Genomic DNA, 17,214 nt, shown 5'->3' on the forward strand with positions numbered 1-17,214 from the left:
GGGAGCAGAGGAAAGAACAATAACATCCTTAAGTGAAAAGGGAGCAGTGAATAAGCCAAATCCAGCCCAGGTGTGGCCCAGTAATTACTCTCCCATCTTGCTGGAGTGACATCACACCACGTTTTAGCTCTTCTGTGGACCCTGCAAGGATTAGCTTAAGTGTAACTTTTCTTTACCCAAACGTTCCATGGTTCTTTGTTTTTCTTTTTTTTTGTGAAGTTGCTCAATCATGTCCAAATCTTTGCAATCCTGTGGACTGTAACCTACCAGGCTCCTCTGTCCATGGAATTTTCCAGGCAAGAGTACTGGAGTGGGTTGCCATTTCCTTCTCCAGGGGAATCTTCCTGACCCAGGCATCGAACCCAGGTCTCCCGCATTGCAAGCAGACGCTTTACCGTCTGAGCCACCAGGTAGGGAGATGAACAGTTACGTTGTAAATTTCCAGCTACTGAAAGTTGTATATTTTCTTTTATCTTTTCTATAGTCAGTGGCAGTTTATTAATTAATGTCAGTGAAAAACTCTGAATGGTGCCCTGGGGGCCCCTCCAAACCTGAAGGATCAGCTCAGGGTATGTTCTTATCTAAATTAATAGCAATCATATTTCCCAAGCTTGGACCTTTTTTTAAACATTGAGCAACAGTTGAGCTGACTTTTCTTGCAAACACGGTAAGAGCTAGGATACTGGCTAAAATCATCACTTACAGACTTCTCTGGTCTACAAAAATCACACACAGATACTTTAGCCTGCATGGAATAATTAATCAATTATTTGGCTGAGATAAAAAGATGGCTTAAAAAGAAACCAAGGTAACTTCAGCAGGGAAAATAGGCTTTAAATTTGTAGAAGAAAGTACTTTCTATTTCTAACCCCAGAACTGTGAGAGAGAAGAAAACTGCAAATGAAAGAGCTCAAAAGTTATCTTCCAGAATTAAGGCCAGGTATACACTTATTAATAGACTATTATCAGTTTTTTTGGAGAAGGCCATGGCACCCCACTCCAGTACTCTTGCCTGGAAAATCCCATGGAAGGAGGAGCCTGGTAGGCTACAGTCCATGGGGTCTCAAAGAGTCAGACACGACTGAGCGACTTCACTTTCACTCTTCACTTTCATGCACTGGAGAAGGAAATGGCAATCCACTCCAGTGTTCTTACCTAGAGAATCCCAGGGACCGGGGAGCCTTGTGGGCTGCCATCTATGGGGTCACACAGAATCGGACATGACTGAAGCGACTTAGCAAAATTATCAAATTCAAAAATTATCAAAATTAGCCAAATTATCAAAATCAAAAATTATCAAATTCAAAAATTAGCAAAATTATCAAATTCAAAAATTATCAAATTAGGCAAATTCAAGATTAGGGTATAAAAAATTTAGTGTATGTTCACACTGATTCCTAATAAAGAGCTGAATTCATGAACAAATTAACCTAAATCTATAAAATATTTGTGCATACTCAGTTGTGTCCAACTCTTTGTGATTCCATGGATTATAACCCACGAGGCTCCTCTTCCCATAGAGTTTTCCAGGCAATAATACTGGAGAAGTTTGCCATTTTCTACTCCAAGGGATCTTCCTGACCCAGGAGTGAACCCACACCTCTTGGGTCTCCTGCATTGGCAAGTGAATTCTTTACCACTGGGCCACCTGGGAATCCTTATAAATCTATAAAATAACCATATTTAAAACCCTTTCTGAGACACATGTACCCCAGTGTTCATCACAGTACTGTTTACAATAGCCAGGACATGGAAGCAACCTAGATGTCCATCAGCAGATGAATGGATAAGAAAGCTGTGGTACATATACACAATGGAATATTACTCAGCTATCAAAAAGAATGCATTTAAATCAGTTCTAATGAGGTGGATGAAACTGGAGCCTATTATACAGAGTGAAGTAAGTCAGAAAGAAAAACACCAATACACATATATATGGAATTTAGAAAGATGGTAACAATGACCCTATATGTGAGACAGCAAAAGAGACATAGATGAACAGACTTTTAGACTCTATGGGAGAAGACGTGGGTGGGATGATCTGAGAGAATAGCATTGAAACATGTATATTATCATATGTGAAATAGATCACCAGTTCAGGTTCCATGTATGACAGGGTGCTCAGGGCTGGTGCACTGGGATGACCTTGAGGGATGGGATAGGAGGGAGGTGGGAGGGGGGTTCAGGATGGGGAACACATTACACCCATGGCTGATTCATGTCAATGTATGGCAAAAACCACTACAATATTGTAAAGTAATTAGCCTCCAATTAAAGTAAATAAAATTTTTTTAAGCCAGTAACAAAAAAATACAAAAAAAAAATAAATAAATAAAACCCTTTCTATTGGGGAGGTGATCTAGGTGAACATCATCAACATAAAAATGAAACTTCACTTATGTGGCCTTCCATCCCAAAACTCATAACCTCTGTTTAACAATGAAACAACAAGCAAACATAAATTGAAGGATAATTTACAAGATGATATAGTAAGCAAGAATCCTTATCTATTTTTTTCCTGGAAGCCTGAGGGAACATACAAAGAATAAATGATAGACTCTAATGCCTCCAGGGTTATTGATATGTAGTGATTCACTTTCTCCTTTGGACATAGAGAATACTTCTATTTAGTTTTTCCAAAGTATATTGTTTTCATCATTTTTCAAAACATATTCACAGAAAGTATTTCTTGAAAGCAGTCAAGACATTCAGATTGCCTAATGAGAAAAAGGCACATTATGCAGTTTGGAAGAGAAAAATATGGCCAAGAGTATCCTGTTTGAGGTTTTTGCCATTCCTTACTTAAAAGCCTGTGAAAAATGGGTTTTTCTAGTTCTGTGGACAATGCCATTAGAATTCTGATAGGAATTGCACTGATCCAAAGATGGCTTTAGGTATTATGGACATTTTTAACAATATTGATCCTTCCAATCTATGAACAAGGGATATCTTTTCATTTGTTTGTGTTTTCTTCAATTTCTTCCATCAAAGTCTTGTGGTTTTCATATTCATTTCCTTGGTCATATTCCTAACTATTTTATTGTTTTGCTGGAATTGTGAATGGGAAAGACCTTAAGGGCATTATACTAAGTAAGATAAGTCAAACACAGAAAGATAAATATTGTATGACATCACTTACAAGTGGAATCTAAAGGAGCTAAACTCATAAAAACAGACAGTAGAATGGTGAGGGTAGGGGGGAGTGGGGAATGGGAGAAATCTTGTTCAACGTACAAATTTGAAAAGTGAAAGTGTTAGTCACTCAGTCATGTTTGAATCTTTGTGACGCCAGGGACTGTAACCCGTCAGGCTCCTCCGTCCACAGAATTCTCCTGCCTAGAATACTGGAGTGGGTAGCCATTCCATCCTCCAGGGGATATTCCCAGGGATCGAACCAGGGTCTCCTGCACTGCAGGTGGATTCTTTACCATCTGAGCCCCCAGAACTAGTACATAAAATGTCTTGGAGATCTAACACACAGGATAGTGATTATAGTATCTGTATTCTAAATATCACAGTTCCTAGAAGACTACATTTTAATTGCTCTTACCACAAAAAAAGAGAGAGAGAGAGAAATGATAATTATATGACATTATAGAGGTGTTAGCTAACGCTAAGGTGGTAATCATCCTTTGATATATAAATGTATGAAATCAACACATCATAAGTGTTAAACTTACACAATGCTGTATGTCAACTACATCTCAATTTTTCAAGCCTGTGCAAGGCAGCCCTTTTGAAAAATCATGTCAGCGACACTATTAAAACTTGGAGACTGCTCAGACTGCCTTTTCAAAGGCAAACAGCACAGCGGGTGAGTTGTGTGAATCCAGAAACAGCTGTCATGAGTGGGGAAGCCCATCTCTGAAGGCCATCCTCACACTTTCCTCCCAGCTGACATCGCTGGCCCAAGGCCAGTGAGTCAGCCTAAAAGAGGGGAGCCCCTGAGAGTCCCCCTGCTGCCTTGGGCCAACCTGGGGCAACACCCCCAAGCCATTGTAATCCTGGCCGGTTGTAGGGTAGACATTACCACTGACTACAGTGTGGTGATTGTATTTTAATCCAAACATAAATATTTTTCCTATTGTTAAATCAACAAGTGTCTGAAGAATGATCTAGGACAGCAGTTCTCAAAGTGTGGTCCATGGAGGTTTTCTATCTATCCACGGCACTTGTGAGGTCAAAACGAATGTTTTTAAATACTACTGAAATGTTATTTGCTTTTCTTTCCCCCCTCTTATTCTCTCTTAAGTGTACAAGGAAGTTTTCCAGAGGTTGTGTGTGTTAGTTGCTCAGTTGTGTCCAATTCTTTTGCAATCCCATGGACTGCAGCCCACCAGGCTCCTCTGTCCATGGGATTCTCCAGGCAAGAATACTGGAGTGGGTTGCCATCCCTTCTCCTTCCCAGAGGTTACATGACATGATATTGCAAGAGACTGAATGCAGAGGCAGAGATAAGAGCCCAGCGGTCTCTTCAGCGGGACTTAAACCAGGACCTTCTGGTGCATCATTACTCCCACCTCACGTCAGGCCGGACCAACCAGGCCTCTGGCACGTGGGCTGCTGTTCCCTCCACGTTTCTCTCCTGGGGTAACGCCCTCCTGCTGCCTTCTGTCACCAGGAAGGTTCTGTTCCACACACTCCCTCCCTCGAAACCTATTCCTTATCACTATTCCTACCCACTCACAAACCTGCGGGAATCTCCTTTCTGTCCTAGAACTTTCATTGTCTGTTTTGTATTTTAAAATAAATGCCTAGTTGGATGTTGATCTAAAATCTCTAACAAGTAATGTGCTTTGGCTAAACTCATGCTTAGCCCTTTAAAGTGTAGCCAGAACTTTCAATGCGGTGTCACGTGTATAATACTTTCTGTGAACATTCTAGAGGGGCATGTTACGATCCCCACCTTTAGGTGAGGGCGCTGAGGCGCACAGCGAGTGGTTTCTCTGATGTTGCACATTTCGTGTGTGAGAAGGCTGAGACTCAAACCTCAGCCATTCACAGGTTCTCCTCCTCAGACTGATTTCACATGGAAAGCTGAGTCGAGGCTTCTGGGCCTGAAGAGAAAGGAGTGAAGCCTAAGTGTCCTTTGGCTGGTCATCTGTCACTTAAGCTCTCTAAATGTGACATACTCACAGCCTTTCACACACACGCACACACAAACTAAGAAGAAAAGGGTAAAATAATGTCTTAGTACCACTAAACCTGGATGAAAGTGAAAGTTGCTGGGTTGTGTCTGACTCTTTGCAACCCCATGGACTATACAGTCCATGGAATTCTCCAGGCCAGAATACTAGAGTGGGTAGCCTTTCCCTTCTCCAAGGGATCTTCCCAACCCAGGTCTCCTGCATTGCAGGCAGAGTCTTTGCTAGCTGAGCCACCAGAGAAGTCCAAGAATACTGGAGTGGGTAGCCTATCCCTTATCCAGCAGAGCTTCCAGACCCAGGAATCGAACCGGGGTCTCCTGCACTGCAAGTGGATTCTTTACCAACTGAGCTATCTGGGAACCTGGCTAGATTCTTTAAAAAGAAAAAAAAGCTAACAAAAGTACGTTGTTCTTCTATTTCAGGTTTCATACTCCCTTGAGATGATTTTATCCTGCTGAAAGCCTCTTTATTCTTGATATCTTTGTCATGTTTGTTTTTCGTACTTATAGCAATTCATATACGCTTGTAGGACATTTTATACAAGGGATAAATGCTAAGACATAATACTGAGTAACTATTTGAATCCCCGCCTGATAGGTGTATTATTGCCTCCACTATAATCACAGAATGTGGAAGTAGCTTGCGCAAGGTCAAATAATGACTCAGTGAAACAGCCAGAAACAAAATTATCCCTACCCTCCACCCTCATTTCTTGCTAAAACACATTTTTCATAAAGAACTTACGTAGCATTTGCAATTCTGTGCCAAATCAGTATTCATGGTTGTCGTATTCCCATCTTTTTTGCAGTTTCTATTCTCCAACTTCCAAATAAAGATAAGAGGAATATTTTGCTGAGATTTGGGCTGGTTTTTTTTTTTTTTCTTCAAATATCCTCAGCTAAAGGATGACCTCAGATGTGATGAAAAGTGACCTTAAGATCCTCTACCAGCTGTTGAATTACTTTTGCAAAATGCCTCAAAATGCTTTTCAATTACCCTGTGACTAACTGACAAGTTGGGGTCCAATGAAACCCTGAAGGACTCCGTGTGTGTGTGTGTGTGTTTGTGTGTGTGAGAGAGAGACAGAGAGAGAAAGAGCCGGAGGGAGGGAACGAAATAGCCCACCATTCTTATTTGGCTTTGGGACATGCTTATCTATCTTCTTCAAGTATTGTATGTGACTTGTGGGTGTCAAAGAAATTATATTTAAATAAATATTACTTAAACCCCCACAACATAATATACTGAGAAACATCCTGGATGTTACAAAGCAAAGTTCAGAGTGGCTGCTGCCCTCACCTTCCAAGCAAAATCAACAATGGAAGAGAAATCCTGTGAGGTAAGTAAGAATATAAAAATTCTCATCCATTAGACAACAGCACAAGAAGACAGAGGCATGGGTCAGCACGAAATGAAAACGCAATGTTCATCAAACTGATTGATAGGTGCGGTTATTTTAAAACACCGTGGGATAATTCTTGTATTTAATGAATACTACCCAGACAGCATATTAAAAAGCAGAGACAATACTTTGCAAACAAAGGCCCATCTAGTCAAGGCTACGGTTTTTCCAGTGGTCATGTATGGATGTGAGAGTTGGACTATAAAGAAAGCTGAGCACCAAAGAATTGATGCTTTTGAACTGTGGTGTTGGAGAAGACTCTTGAGAGTCCCTTGGACTCCAAGGAGATCCAACCAGTCCATCCTAGAGGAGATCAGACCTAAGTGTTCATTGGAAGGACTGATGCTGAAGCTGAAACTCCAGTACTTTGACCACCTGATGCGAAGAGCTGACTCATTTGAAAAGACCCTGATGCTGGGAAAGATTGAGGGCAGGAGGAGAAGGGGATGACAGAGGATGAGATGGTTGGATGGCATCACCAACTCAATGGACATGAGTTTGAGCAAGCTCCAGGAGTTGAGGATGGACAGGGAGGCCTGGCATGCTGCAGTCCATGGGGTCGCAAAGAGTCAGACACGACTGAGAGACTGAACTGAGCTGAACTGAATAAGAACTGCATATAGATTGCATCACCGACTTAATGAACGTGAATCTGAGCAAACTCCAGGAGATGATGAAGGACAGGGAAGCTTGGCATGCTGCAGTCTATGGGGTCACAAAGAGTTGGTCTATGACTTAGTGACTGAACAACAACGAGAACTTCTTCTGCAGTAACAGCAGTACATACCATAGTATATTCTACTTATAAAGCACTTTTAAAGGTGCATCCAAGGACCGTGGCAAGAGCTGGGCTCTCCTGGGTCTCCCCAGTTAGCTACCAGTCCCTGTGCTTGGCCTTTCACATCCCTGAGGACCAGCCCGAGTTTGGCCTTTCATAGGCTTGGCTCCTTCATCCTTGAGGGCAGAGAAGCTCTGGTATCTCAGGATCTTATGGAGAGCAGATGATGGAGAGCTATATGGGTGTGCAGGGGGCACTGGGAAGGCCCTGGATTCTCCAGGCCTGAGGGAGGGCAGCGTTCACATCTCCAACTTGCACATAAGGAAACTGAGGTTCGGAATGTTTCAGGGACGTAACTGAAGGCACAAAACACACACACACAGAGGAGAGAATCTGCATTTTCTGTTTCTTCTTTGAATACTTTTCCAGTGTTTACAGCATTCATATTAAGTAGTGTCTTAGATTCAGTGCCATTTTCCCCAGTATCATTTGGGATGACAAGAGAGCCTTCTTAAGAGAGAAAGGGAAAATTAGCTCCCAAAACTTACTTTAAAAGGCAGCCAGTGGTGGGAGGCAATGGGTTTGGGGCTTAATGCTCTGGTTTCTGGTACCAGGATGCACTCAACAGGGTTGTGTCCCACATAAGTCCAACGATCCTTTCTTTTCCCTTTTGTTTGCCTTTTTTCTTGGTAAAAATGGGTCAGCCTATCTTACTCCCAGAGGTATGGTGCACTTGTAAGATTATTCACTCAGGAATTCTAATATTTATTGTGTGCACATCCACATAAAGAGTTGTGCCTGACATTTATCCTCAGGATAGAGGACTTGTGTGCCTGGACACACACACACACACACACACACACACACACACACACACGAACATATAACACACAGAGGGACAAATGTACTTATGAGTGAAAGTAGAGTATCAGAAGAGACTCACGGCCACCTGAACTCGCGCCATCTCCATTTGCTGTTGCTGTTCAATCACGAAGTTCCATCCAACGCTGCGACCCCATAGACTGCAGCACGCCAGGCTCCTCTCTCCTCCGTGACTGTGTTTAGTTCTCGTTCTGTGTGTAGACCTCATTTGCTGCTCTTCATTTATGCAACAGTTGTGAGAAAGTAAATGTATCTACACTCCAGAATGATGGGGGAGAATGTCTATCTGTGCCCACCCCGGTTTTGGGTGCTGAGAATGCAGCGGGCAAGCTGGACAGGAACTCTCTCCTTGTGGGGCTGAAACGGACTGTGCATCAGAGGAGAAAGACAGCAATGCCCAGGCAGAGAGATGACTGATGAGGATGAAGGCAAAGTGGTGAGAGTCAAGGGCCTGGGCTGCCTTCTCTAGATCAGGACCTTCTCTAGGTCAGGCTAGGCTCTTTCAAACCCTTATTCAAGAATGGGGAGGTGTTAGCCATGCAAGAATCTGGGGGAGATGATCCTAGGTGGAGGGAACAGCTAATGTTAAGGCCCAGAGGGAAGGACTAGCTTGTCACATGGGAGGAACATCAGAGAGGCCAGTGTCCAGAGTCGCGGTTACAGAGGAGCTTCTGGGGACAGGCAGGGCCCCATCACCGGGGAGGGGTTGCATTTAGCTGCATGTAAAGATACCATCCACAGAGGCTGGATCTAACAGGGGTCTGTTTTCCACAACAGTCTGGAGGCAGGGTCAGCTGCTCTGTAAAGCCTCCACAGAATCTCAAAGCCCCACCTCCATCTGTCTTCCTGCTCTGCCACCTCTTGCATATGGCTTATATGCCTTTGGTTGCCTCATGGGTGCAGTACAATCACTCTGGCTTCTACCTTCTGTATGAATTCAAGGCCATCTGAACAATGAAGTCAACAGGAAGAAGAGTGGTCCTCTTTCAAAAATGTAGAAACTTCCCCAGAAAACCCCAGTCAACTTCCACTTGTATTTCAATGGCCGGAACTGTCTCTTGACCACTCCTAGCTGCAGGGGAAATATCGGTATTTTTTTTCAAGCTCAATTCCTTAAATAACAGTATTTTCTGCAGTAAAATGCAAGGGATTAGGCAGGTACTCCCATCATAATGAATAGTCTGGATTCTCCTTTAGATGGGAAGGTCTCTGTGGGTAGGTGGGTGACTCAAGAGTTCAGGTTCTACATATAAAACTAGGCACAGCTGTTATACCAGAAGGTCTTGATCAGTGTAGTCCCAAAACAGGTCTCAGGCAAGTATATGGATACTCTCAGTCCTCATTGCAGCCCAGTGGGGACCAGAGCCTCCAGGGCCCCTGGGTAGTTAATTCCTTCCTCAGAAGGTTCCTTACCTCCAGGGTTACTTGCAGTATCATGGGTCACTGAATCTAAACTGCCATCACTCTTAACATATGACTTTATGTGCCACTAAGGGGAAAAAAGCCATACCAAAATCAGATTGGTTATATTCTTTGCAGCCAAAGATGAAGAAGCTCTATACGGTCAGCAAAAACAAGACTGGGAACCAACTGTGGCTCAGATGATGAACTCCTTATAGCAAAATTCAGACTTAAATTGAAGAAAGTAGGGAAAACCACTAGACCATTCAGGTATGACCTAAATCAAATCCCTCACGATTACACAGTGGAAGTTACAAATAGATCCAAGGGATTAGATCTGATAGTGCCTGAAAACTATGGACGTAGGTCCATGACATTGTACAGGAGGCAGGGATCAATACCTCGCCCAAGAAAAAGAAATGCAAGGCAAAATGGTTGTCTGAGGAGGCCTTATAAATAACTGAGAAAAGAAGAGAAGCAAAAGGCAAAGGAGAAAAGGAAAGATATACCCATCTGAATGCAGAGTTCCATAGAATAGCAAGAAGAGATAAGAAAGCCTTCCTCAGTGATCAATGCAAAGAAATAGAGGAAAATAATAGAATGAGAAAGACTAGAGATCTCTTCAAGAAAATTAGAGATACCAAGGGAACATTTCATGCAAAAATGGAAACAATAAAGGACAGAAATAGTATGGACCTAATAGAAGCAGAAGATATTAAGAAGAAGTGGCAAGAACACACAGAAAAACTATACAAAAAAACACGGCTTAATGACCCAGATAACCACGATGGTGTGATCACTCACCTAGAGCCAGACATCCTGGAATGTGAAGACAAGTGGGGCTTAGGAAACATCACTAGGAACAAAGCTAATCGATGTGATAGAATTCCAGCTGAGCTATTTCAAATCCTAAAAGATGATGCTGTGAAAGTTCTGCACTCAATATGCCAGCAAATTTAGAAAACTCAGCAGTGGCCCCAGGACTGGAAAAGGTCAGTTTTCATTCCAATCCCAAAGAAAAGCAATGCCAAAGAATGTTCAAACTACTGCACAGTTGCCCTCATCTCACATGCCAGCAAAGTAATGCTCAAAATTCTCCAAGTGAGGCTTGAATAGTACATGAACCAAGACCTTCCAGATGTTCAATCTGGATTTAGAAACGGCAGAGGAACCAGAGATCACATTGCCAATATCCACTGGATCATCAAAAAAGCAAGAGTCCCAGAAAACACCTACTTCTGCTTTATAGACTATGCCAAAGCCTTTGACCATGTGGATCACAGCAAACTGTGGTACATTCTTAAAGAGATAGGAATACCTGAGCATCTTACCTGCCTCCTGAAAAATTTGTATGCAGGTCCAGAAGCAACAGCTAGAACTGGACACGGGACAACAGACTGGTTCCAAATTGGGAAAGGAGTATGTCAAGGCTGTATACTGTCACCCTGCTTATTTAACTTCTATGTAGAGTACATCATGTGAAATGTTGGGCTGGATGAAGCACAGCTGGAATCAAGATTGCCGGGAGAAATATCAATAACCTCAGATATACAGATGACACCACCCTTATGGCAGAAAATGAAGAACTAAAGAGCCTCTTGATTAAAGTGGAAGAGGAGAGTGGAAAAGTTGGCTTAAAACTCAACATTCAAAGAACTGATCATGGCATCCAGTCCCATCACGTCATGGCAAATAGATGGGGAAACAATGGAAACAGTGATAGGCTTTATTTTCTTGGGCTCCAAAATCACTGCAGATGGTGACTGCAGCCACAAAATTAAAAAGTAAAAGACGCTTACTCCTTGGAAGAAAAGCTATGACTAACTTAGACAGTATATTTAAAAGCAGAGACATTACTTTTCCAACAAAGGTCCATCTAGTCAAAACTATGTTTTTCCCAGTAGTCATGTATGGATATGAGAGTTGGACCATAAAGAAAGCTGAGTGCCAAAGAATTGATGCTCTTGAACTGAGGTGTTGGAGAAAACTCTTGAGAGTTCCTTGAACTGCAAGGAGATCCAACCAGTCCATCCTAAAGGAAATCAGTCCTGAATACTCATTGGAAAGACTGATGCTGAAGTTGAAGCTCCAATACTTTGGCCACTTGATACAAAGAACTGACTCACTGGAAAAGACCCTGATGCTGGGAAAGATTGAAAGCAAAAGGAGAAAGAGGTGGCAGAGGATGATGCTTAAATAGAATCACTGACTCAATGGATATGAGTTTGAGCAGGTTCCGGGAGTTGGTGATAGACAGGCAAGCTTGGCGTGCTGCAGTCCATGGGGTTGCAAAGAGTCAGACATGACTGAGTGACTGAATTGACTGACTGAAGGGGAAAAAATGAGTCCAGTTAAACTATAACACAGTGTTTTCTAACCCAGAATGTTTTTCCTGTACTTCTTAGAAATGGTTCTTTTAGACTTAAGTTTTTAACTATATAGCACTCACGGAAATTATTCTTACAATTAATTTGGTTACATGTCCTTCAAGTGTCTATTTAGAATCCAGATCGTCAGTGTCTGTGTATTCCTCAGTATGTTCTATCAATAGTGTTAGTGATGGAGCATCTCTTAAAAGTGTCCCACTATTGATTTCGGATTTTCTTCTAAGCTGCTGACACCTGTCTGCAAGTTTGGATGTGAATGCAAGACAATGACAACTAGATCATGACTGCTGCCTGGCCAACAGCTCTCTTGCTACTAGTGCTACTGAAATGGGGGGAATAGTTCCAGATCCACCCGTAGTGTGTGCATTTCTACACGTGCCCTGAAGCAAAGAGCTGGGCAGCACTGGGTGAGACCTCCAGTTAGGGAGGCTGAGGGAGCAGTGGAATGTGAGCCTGGCGCTTAGTGGAGGGACAGGTGTAGAAAGATAGGTTTGCAGATTTGTGACCCACAAGCACACAGATAATGGGCCTCATGGGCCAAGGAAGCCAAGGCAAGGCGGAGAAAAGGGTTGGTGTTGAGCCTTGGGATTCTCAAGTGTTTAGAAACCTACAAGAGGAGCCAACCAACACCACTGAGAATTAGCAGCAGGTATCCAGTCCAAACCCTGGATATCAAGGCAGTGATAGTGAAGCCTGATGTCAGTTAATGAAGAGGGGCACAGTCAGCGAGGTCAAGTGCTGCCCAGAAGTCAATGAGGATGAGAGCTGAAGAGTGACCACTGGACTGGGCAGCAGAGAGGACATGAGTGACATTGATAAATGGACCTTCCTGGTGGGTGGCAGCCTCTGTGGAGCTGGATGACAAACAGATGGATTGGACTGGGTTGAGGAGTGAGAGTGGGTGAGGTGGTCTTCAAGCAGCTGTGCTGTCAAAGCTAGACATACGGCCAAGAGAGATCACGGTGTTTCCACTTCAAAACCACATGACGTGTGGATACTAACAGTACAGTGGGATTGACTGTGCAGGAGAGGATACGAGTCGTGGCAAAGTGCTTGAGAAGGTGAGAAGGACGTGATCCAGAGCACGAGACCAACTCAGCTTTGGGCAGAACCAAGACCCATTGCAAAGCCATCATCTTGGCACAAACACACAACCTTCCAAAACCTTTATCCAGGTTTCCAGGCTTCACAGCACTGCCTCATCTTCTTTCGGGGGTGGGGGACACCCCCGAATGTCCTGTTTCTAGCATCTTTTCAATAAATCCTGCAGCCATGAAATTAAAAGACGCTTACACCTTGGAAGAAAAGTTATGACCAACCTAGACAGCATATTAAAAAGCAGAGACATTACTTTGCCAACAAAGGTCCTAGTCAAAGCTATGGTTTTTTCAGTAGTCATGTATGGATGTGAGAATTAGACTATAGAGAAAGCTGAGCACCTAAAATTGATGCTTTTGAACTGTGGTGTTGGAGAAGACTCTTCAGAGTTCCTTGGACTGCAAAGAGATCCAACCAGTCCATCCTTAAAGGAAATTAGCCCTGAATATTCATTGGAAGGACTGCTGCTGATGCTGGAACTCCCAATACTTTGGCCCCCTGATGGGAAGAACTGACTCATTTGAAAAGACCCTGATACTGGGAAAGATTGAAGGCAGGAGAAGGGGACGAGAGAGGATGAGGTGGTTGGACGGCATCACCGACTCAATGGACATGAATTTGAGTAAACTCTGGGAGTTGGTGATGGACAGGGAGGCCTGGCGTGCTGCAGTCCATGGGGTCGCAAGGAGTTGGACACGGCTGAGTGACTTAACTGAACTTCAATAAATCCGGGCTATTCTCGTACCCCTGGTCGGTCCCCGTTGGTGTCTCATTTCCTAACTGCGGCTCCAGATGTGAGTTGGACGACGTGGCAGACCGGCCGGTTCCCCGACGACGACACGCACCACCAGCCTGGGCGCCCAGCTCTGGAGGCTCAGCTTCCCCACCACGGTCACAGTCCTTCTGGCGGGTTGGCGGACCACCGCCCACGTGGGTGACACCCTCCCGCTGGACTACGCTCACCCAGTCTCCCGCTCCTGCCTCGCCAGCATAGCCAGCGTCTACCGACGCCCAGCCCTCCCCGCGCCCCCTTCTTCCTCCTCAGCTTCAAGCCTTGGCGTCCTACGTGGCGCTAAGGACTGCGCATGCTCAGTCTACGGGGCGCGCGCGGGGGCCGGCGGGGCGGGGCTGGGCTGGGAGAGCGCGGTGACGCCACTGCGCAGCCGCGGGTGGGCGGGACCGTGCCACGTCGGCGCGCGCCGGCCGCGCCCCCTCCCGGCGGCCGCGGTCGGCAAGTCTGTGCGCGACCCCGGAGCGCAACGCGCGCGCTTCTCGTTGTCGGCGCGCTTCCCTCCTGGCCGCCCGAGCCCGCCGCCGCCTAAGTCCGTCCGAAACCGGCTTCGCACCATGTCTTCGCCTCCCGAGGGGAAGCTGGAGACGAAAGCTGGACATCCGCCCGCCGGTACGGACGCATTCCCACTTTCTCTCCTCTCGCGGGTCCGGAGGGCGGGCTCGAATCCGCGGGCATGGGGCGCGGGGCACGCGGGGCACGCGGGGTGTCGGGCGGGGAGGCGGCGGCCCGCCGGTCCGCTCGTGCGGTCTGAGGTAGACTCAGCCCCGCGCGGGCGACACCTGTTTTCTTTACGCGAAAACATCGCAAGTCCGTGGGAGTTGCGTGCAGATTAGACTGACTTGAAAGAAGCCCAGCCGAACAATGTGTCCCCAAAAGTTTGTGCGGTGAATGCTTCCTTAGAATGCACAGATGCTTTAGAAAGGAAAACGAGGAGCCGAAACAATGACAAATCACAGAGTTCTCAGCGTCTTGGCGATGATTAATTGTAAGCTGACAGCATTACAAAAAAGAACCAAAGGAGTGGAAATCTTTTTTTTTTTTTTCCTTTCGTTAACCACTCAATATGACTTTTTTTCCCGCCCTCCAGTTTCTTTCTCATTCTGCTTTTCCTCAAAAGTGGTTTTGTTTTGTTTTGTTCTGCTTTTTGCTTCTATACATCCTAAACTTCTGAGACAAGGAAGTTAAATGCTGGAGTCTTTTTCTTCGAAAAGGAGACTCTGAGCAGCCTTTATTTTCATATCGTCTCCTCCCCCTTTTGAGCACAGTTCCTGTTTGCTCTTTCGAATCTGCCCAAACGGGTCGATTGCTTTTTTCACCTCTCGTTTGAAATGACCATCAATCCATATGGACGGGCACTAAGGGAATCAGAGGTGACTGACTCCCAGTGGCTTCGGCGTGTGGGGTTTTTAGGGTCTTCATTCCACACGTCAGTGAAGAGTATCAATTCAGTCTGCTAGTAACAGAGGCCTGAGCCAAACATGGCTGCTTTCTGTGGAACATTTATGCCATCTTCTTGTTGAAGGAAAGATTTCCCCAATTTCTGCCTGCCGTCCCCACCATAGGGCACTAATTCTTTGTCTCCACAGTGAATATAGCAGTTCCTTAACATATGTTGCATTCCAGCGTAGGTCATACTTTTCATTAGTGAAACAAGCTCTCAACAGCAAGACAGGCACCAGGAAAGAAAAATGGCTAACCGATGCATGGGGGTGGGGGTGTGAGAGGCATGGGATTGTAGAAAACAGTTCCACTGTAATGGAAAATAGATTTTGGGGACCTCTGTGTTGAATTAGTTTTAAGTTAAAAAAGAACTTCAAAGCGTTTCCTTTCATGATAACTCTGGCCTATAAGTCCTACCACTGCGGGTTCTTGCCCAGCTGCCTGATGACCTGGGCAGCCAGGCAGGAGGGAACACCTTCGTTTACACTGGTGACCCTCAGCCACACAGCCGCAGTCTGCTTGGGGCTCCCCTGTCCCCAGGGAGTGAGTAGCAGTAGAATGTCCGTGTTGGGACGATACCAAAGCAAAGTGGCAGTAATTGCATACAGAGACAGCCATATGGAGATCTTTAAGATCTGAGGAATAAACTGTTGCTATTAACTCCCTGGGAGAAATTTCACGAAGGACTCTGAGTTTTCTCTGAATTGTAAACAGCTAAGCTGTGTGAATCACGAATTAAGTATCTTATTTATGTCCAAGGAGAAGGGAGCCAATGTATTTGTGCTGGCATAGCGGTGAACTTGAGTTCTGAGTTTGAGGCTGGTCACTTCTCTAGGGCTCGGTTTTCCTAATCCGTGAAATGGGAGGTTTGTGCCAGATGGTCCCTGAGGAGATAGCAGGGCAGAGCTTCCTTTCTGCGCTTAATGTCACCATCTATAGGATTGGAGCCCAGGGACAGTCAGTGCCTCAGGTAAACTCCTCCAGTGACTTCAGGTTAGTGACTCTTTAAGGCTTTGAGACCCCAGTCCAGCAGGAGCCACTAAGGAAGCCGTCACTGTCATCCTGGCTTTCGCAAGGGTGGTCACACTTGGCCAGAGCTGGAGGAAGGGCCTGGCATTCTGGCCCAGGGGTGCAGGTTAGAAAGAGACCTTTTGTTGGTTGCAGTGTCTTGCCTCTCAGTTAGTACCGCACAGAGACCTCTGCGTGGAAGCCTTTTCTGGCAGAAAGGTCTGGGTGGTCTTGTTTACTCCAGCATGACCAGAGAACAGACAGTTCTGCAGAGTGAACGTTAAAAGAAAAAAAAACATCTACTATAATAAAGCGTAATCATCACGGATAGCCCAGAACCCAGTTCCTAAGTCAAAATAATAGCCTTGAAACATTGGAAACACTTTCATTAAGTGCTTAAGTTGGATGATAAAATCTTGCGCCTAAGTCTGCAATCAAAAACAATAAAATTCTCCTCCGTGACTCTCTTCATGTTCTTTTGTGTTTTCTCATTATTGTTCTCTGAACCAGGTACGCTTCTCTGCATCCCACAACCTCTACCTGTCTGCCTGTGCCCCTTGCTTCTGGGCCTGGGTCCCGTTGATGAGCAGGGCCTGGCTCTGTGATACCTAATAAATAGCTTGTGAGTTTCTCCACATCCTCTTACTGCCTCTCACTTCCTCCCTGGCACGCGAGGCCCACAACTTCCCTCCACTGCTGAGCTGTCTCCAGCGTGTCCTGGTGGTGCAAGCGGGACTCTCAGCCAGCTTAGGCAGCAGCAGCATCATGGAAATCGTAACTCATGTTTGCCGAGTGTTACAGGGCGTGGGGTGCTTCCCGGGTGGCACTAATGGAAAAGAACTCGCCTACTAGTGAAGGAGACGTAAGAGATGCAGGTT

At 45.1% G+C, this 17,214-nt stretch overlaps 1 protein-coding gene and 1 long non-coding RNA gene across 6 annotated transcripts in view; one reads left to right on the forward strand and one right to left on the reverse strand.

Moving 5' to 3' along the window:
- LOC109575084 (uncharacterized) overlaps positions 1–14,184 on the reverse strand; it is a 34,087-nt gene extending 19,903 nt beyond the window's left edge. The window contains exons 1-3 of one of the 5 annotated variants that reach the window (XR_011562460.1): positions 13,841–14,184; positions 8,277–8,425; positions 4,907–5,057 (exon numbers count right to left, since the gene is read on the reverse strand). This is a non-coding gene — a long non-coding RNA (uncharacterized lncRNA). Of the gene's footprint in view, positions 1–4,906; positions 5,058–8,270 lie in introns of all 5 variants that reach the window. The other 4 variants (XR_011562456.1, XR_011562457.1, XR_011562459.1 and 1 more) reach the window with 4 other exon arrangements.
- A 121-nt stretch (positions 14,185–14,305) lies between these two features.
- The window catches only part of DAP (death associated protein), a 66,833-nt gene continuing 63,924 nt past the window's right edge, over positions 14,306–17,214 (forward strand). Inside the window, exon 1 of the mRNA XM_019982916.2 lies at positions 14,306–14,497. Within this exon, the coding sequence (XP_019838475.2) occupies positions 14,443–14,497 (55 nt within the window). The 5' untranslated portion in view covers positions 14,306–14,442. The remainder of the gene's footprint in view (positions 14,498–17,214) is intronic.

This window comes from Bos indicus, chromosome 20, assembly GCF_029378745.1.
Source record: "Bos indicus isolate NIAB-ARS_2022 breed Sahiwal x Tharparkar chromosome 20, NIAB-ARS_B.indTharparkar_mat_pri_1.0, whole genome shotgun sequence".
NCBI lineage: Eukaryota > Metazoa > Chordata > Mammalia > Artiodactyla > Bovidae > Bos > Bos indicus.